This window comes from Physeter macrocephalus, chromosome 18, assembly GCF_002837175.3.
Source record: "Physeter macrocephalus isolate SW-GA chromosome 18, ASM283717v5, whole genome shotgun sequence".
In the NCBI taxonomy this organism is placed as follows: domain Eukaryota; kingdom Metazoa; phylum Chordata; class Mammalia; order Artiodactyla; family Physeteridae; genus Physeter; species Physeter macrocephalus.
The window spans coordinates 81,212,151-81,216,294 of NC_041231.1; the positions used below are offsets into that span (position 1 = coordinate 81,212,151).

At 42.1% G+C, this 4,144-nt stretch overlaps 2 protein-coding genes across 2 annotated transcripts; both read left to right on the plus strand.

Annotated features, from left to right (window-relative positions):
- Positions 1-1,580: 1,580 nt before the first annotated feature.
- Positions 1,581-2,223, plus strand: LOC112064311 (coiled-coil-helix-coiled-coil-helix domain-containing protein 2-like). Its single transcript, XM_055080019.1, has 2 exons — positions 1,581-1,971; positions 2,174-2,223. Exons 1-2 carry the CDS (start codon positions 1,581-1,583, stop codon positions 2,221-2,223), a joined length of 441 nt encoding a protein of 146 aa, XP_054935994.1.
- Positions 2,224-2,247: 24 nt separating this feature from the next.
- Positions 2,248-2,676, plus strand: LOC112064356 (coiled-coil-helix-coiled-coil-helix domain-containing protein 2-like). Its single transcript, XM_055079958.1, has one exon. It carries the CDS (start codon positions 2,248-2,250, stop codon positions 2,674-2,676), a length of 429 nt encoding a protein of 142 aa, XP_054935933.1.
- The last annotated feature ends 1,468 nt before the right edge of the window (positions 2,677-4,144 follow it).

Genomic DNA, 4,144 nt, shown 5'->3' on the forward strand with positions numbered 1-4,144 from the left:
TTTATTTTATATTTGGTAGTGTATGTATGTCCATGCCACTCTCTTACTTCATCCCAGCTTACTCTTCCCCCTCCCTATGTCCTTAAGTCCGTTCTCTATGTCTGCATCTTTATTCCTGTCCTGCTCCTAGGTTCATCAGAACCTTTTTTTTTTTCTTTAGATTCCATATATATGTGTTACCATACGGTATTTGTTTTTCTCTTTCTGACTTACTTCACTCTGTATGACAGACTCGAGGTCCATCAACTTGACTATAAATAACTCAATTTCGTTTCTCTTTATGGCTGACTAATATTCCATTGTATATATGTGCCACATCTTCTTTATCCAATCATCTGTGGATGGACACTTAGGTTGCTTCTATGTCCTGGCTATTGTAAATAGACCTGCAATGAACATTGTGGTCCATGACTCTTTTTGAATTATGGTTTTCTCAGGGTATATGCCCAGTAGTGGGATTGCTGGGTCATATGGTAGTTCTACTTTTACTTTTTTAAGGAACCTCCACAGTTCTCTATAGTGACTGTATAAATTATATTCCCATCAAGCTATCTATTTTATATTTGGTAGTGTATGTATGTCCATGCCACTCTCTTACTTCATCCCAGCTTACTCTTCCCCCTCCCTATGTCCTTAAGTCCGTTCTCTACCCTTTTCTCCACACGCTCTCCAGCATTTATTGTTTCTAGATTTTTTGATGACGGCCATTCTGACCGTTGTGAGGTGATTCCTCACGGTAGTTTTGATTTGTATTTCTCTAATGATTAGTGATGTTGAGCATCCTTTCATGTGTTTGTTGGCAATCTGTATATCTTCTTGGAGAAGTGTCTATTTAGAACTTCTGCCCATTTTTGGATTAGGCTGTTTGTGTTTTTGATATTGAGCTGCATGAGCTGCTTGTATATTCTGGAGATTAATCCTTGTCGGTTGTTTCGTTTGCAAACATTTTCTCCCATTCCGAGGATTGTCTTTTCAGCTTGTTTATGGTTTCCTTTGCTGTCTTGTTTATGTTTTCCTTTGCTGTGCAAAAGCTTTTAAGTTTCATTAGGTCCCATTTGTTTATTTTTGTTTTTATTTCCATTTCTCTAGGAGATGGGTCAAAAAGGATCTTGCTGTGATTTATGTCATAGAGTGTTCTGCCTGTGTTTTCCTCTAAGAGTTTGATAGTGTCTGGCCTTACATTTAGGTCTTTAATCCATTTTGAGTTTATTTTTGTGTATGGTGTTAGGGAGTGTTCTAATTTCATACTTTTATATGTAGCTGTCCAAGTTTCCTAGCACCACTTATTGAACAGGCTGTCTTTTCCCCCATTGTATATTCTTACCTCCTTTATCAAAGAAAAGATGACCATATGTGCGCGGGTTTATCTCTGGGCTTTCTATCCTGTTCCATTGATCTATACTTTTGTCTTTATGCCAGTACCATACTGTCTTGATTACTGTAGCTTTGTAGTATAGTCTGAAGTCAAGGAGCCTGATTCCTCCAGGTCTGTTTTTTTCCCTCAAGATTGCTCTGGAAGAAGCAGCCAGCGTCTCCTCCGAGTCTCACGCTTGTAGACCCCGCTTCGCCACACATTTAAGATGCCTCGTGGAAGCCGAAGCCGCACTTCCCGCGTAGCCCCTCCAGCCAGCTGGGTGCCTCAGATAAGAACTGTGCCCAGGCCAGAGCCTGAAGCTCAGCCACCAGCAGAGGCTCCACCATCTGCTGTTGGCTCCCCTGCTGCTGCTCCCCGGCAGCCAGGTCTGATGGCCCAGATGGCAACCACTGCAGCCGGCATGGCTGCGGGTTCTGCCGTTGGCCAAACTCTGGGTCATGCCATCACTGGTGGCTTCAGTGGAGGAAGTAAGGCTGAGCCCTCTAGGCCTGACATCACTTACCAGGAGCCTCAGGGAACTCAGCTGGCACAGCAGCAGCAGAATGGCCCATGCTTTTTTGAGGTGAAACAGTTTTTGGAGTGTGCCCAGAACCAGGGTGCCATTGTATATTCTTACCTCCTTTATCAAAGAAAAGATGACCATATGTGCGCGGGTTTATCTCTGGGCTTTCTATCCTGTTCTATTGATCTATACTTTTGTCTTTATGCCAGTACCATACTGTCTTGATTACTGTAGCTTTGTAGTATAGTCTGAAGTCAAGGAGTCTGATTCCTCCAGGTCTGTTTTTTTTCCTCAAGATTGCTCCAGAAGAAGCAGCCAGCGTCTCCTCCGAGTCTCACGCTTGTAGACCCTGCTTCACCACACATTTAAGATGCCTCGTGGAAGCCGAAGCCGCACTTCCCGTGTAGCCCCTCCAGCCAGCTGGATGCCTCAGATAAGAACTGTGCCCAGGCCAGAGCCTGAAGCTCAGCCACCAGCAGAGGCTCCACCATCTGCTGTTGGCTCCCCTGCTGCTGCTCCCCGGCAGCCAGGTCTGATGGCCCAGATGGCAACCACTGCAGCCGGCATGGCTGCGGGTTCTGCCGTTGGCCAAACTCTGGGTCATGCCATCACTGGTGGCTTCAGTGGAGGAAGTAAGGCTGAGCCCTCTAGGCCTGACATCACTTACCAGGAGCCTCAGGGAACTCAGCTGGCACAGCAGCAGCAGAATGGCCCATGCTTTTTTGAGGTGAAACAGTTTTTGGAGTGTGCGCAGACCAGGGTGACCTTAAGCTTTGTGAAGGTTTCAGTGAGGTGCTGAAACACTGCAGATTGGCGAACGGGTTACCTTAATCAAGAAGTTCCAGTTGAAGGCATGAAAAAATCATCTCTCATGACCACGATGATTTTGCATTAAAAATATAATTGTTAGTAAAGATATACAGTTTGAAGCCACCAGTTAAACCGCTCCTCAATCATTAATAGCTTTTGTGCTTCAGGATTGCAGTGGAAGAGGGTATTCTCACCATACAGAAGCTCACTGAGATAATACTGAGTTTGGGGCTGGGCAGATGTTTGTGTGGCCTCTTAAACATGTTTTGTTTATGAATTAATCAGAATAAAGTGATTTTATTTCCCCCCCCCCCAAAAAAAGATTGCTCTGGCTATTCAGGGTCTTTTTTGTTTGCATACACATTGTGTAAGTTTTTGTTCTAGTTCTGTGAAAAATGCAATTGGTAGCATGACAGGGATTTCACTGAATCTGTAGATTGCTTTGGGTGGCATAGTCATTTTCACAATATTGATTCTTCCAAAGAACGTGGTATATCTCTCCATCTGCTTGTATCATCTTTAATTTCTTTGATCAGTGTCTTATAGTTTTCTGCATACAGGTCTTTTGTCTCCTTAGATAGCTTTATTCCTAGGTATTTTATTCATTTTGTTCCGATGATAAACGGGAGTGTTTCCTTAATTTCTCTTTCACATTTTTCATCATTAGTATATAGGAATGCAAGAGATTTCTGTGCATTAATTTTATATCCTGCTACTTTACCAAATTCATTGATTAGCTCTAGTAGTTTTCTGGTGGCACCTTTAGGATTCTCTATGTATAGTATCATGTCATCTGCAAACAATGACAGTTTTAATTCTTCTTTTCTGATTGGGATTCCTTTTATTTCTTTTTCTTCTCTGACTGCGGTGGCTAAAAATTCCAAAACTACGTTGAATAACAGTGGTGAGAGTGGGCAACCTTGGCTTTTTCCTGATCTTAGAGGAAATCGTTTCAGTTTTTCACCACTGAGAAAGATGTTTGCTGTTGGTTTGCCACTTATGGCCTTTATTATGTTGAGGTAAGTTCCCTCTATTCCTAATTTCTGGAGTTTTTTTTTTTTTAAATCATAAATGGGTGTTGAATTTTGTTGAAAGCTTTTCCTCATCTATTAAGATGATCATATGTTTTTTCTCCTTCAATTTGTTTATATGGTGTATCACATCAATTGATTTGCGTATATTGAAGAATCCTTGCATTCCTGGGATAAACCCCACTTGATCATGGTGTATGATCCTTTTAATATGCTGTTGGAAACTGTTTGCTCATATTTTGTTAAGGATTTTTGCATCGATGTTCATCAGTGATATTGGCCTGTAGTTTTCTTTTTTAGTGACATCTTTGTCTGGTTTGGTATCAGGGTGATGGTGGCCTCGTAGAATGAGTTTGGGAGTGTTCCTTCCTCTGCTATAATTTGGAAGAGTTTGAGAAGGATAGGTGTTAGCTCTTCTCTAAATGT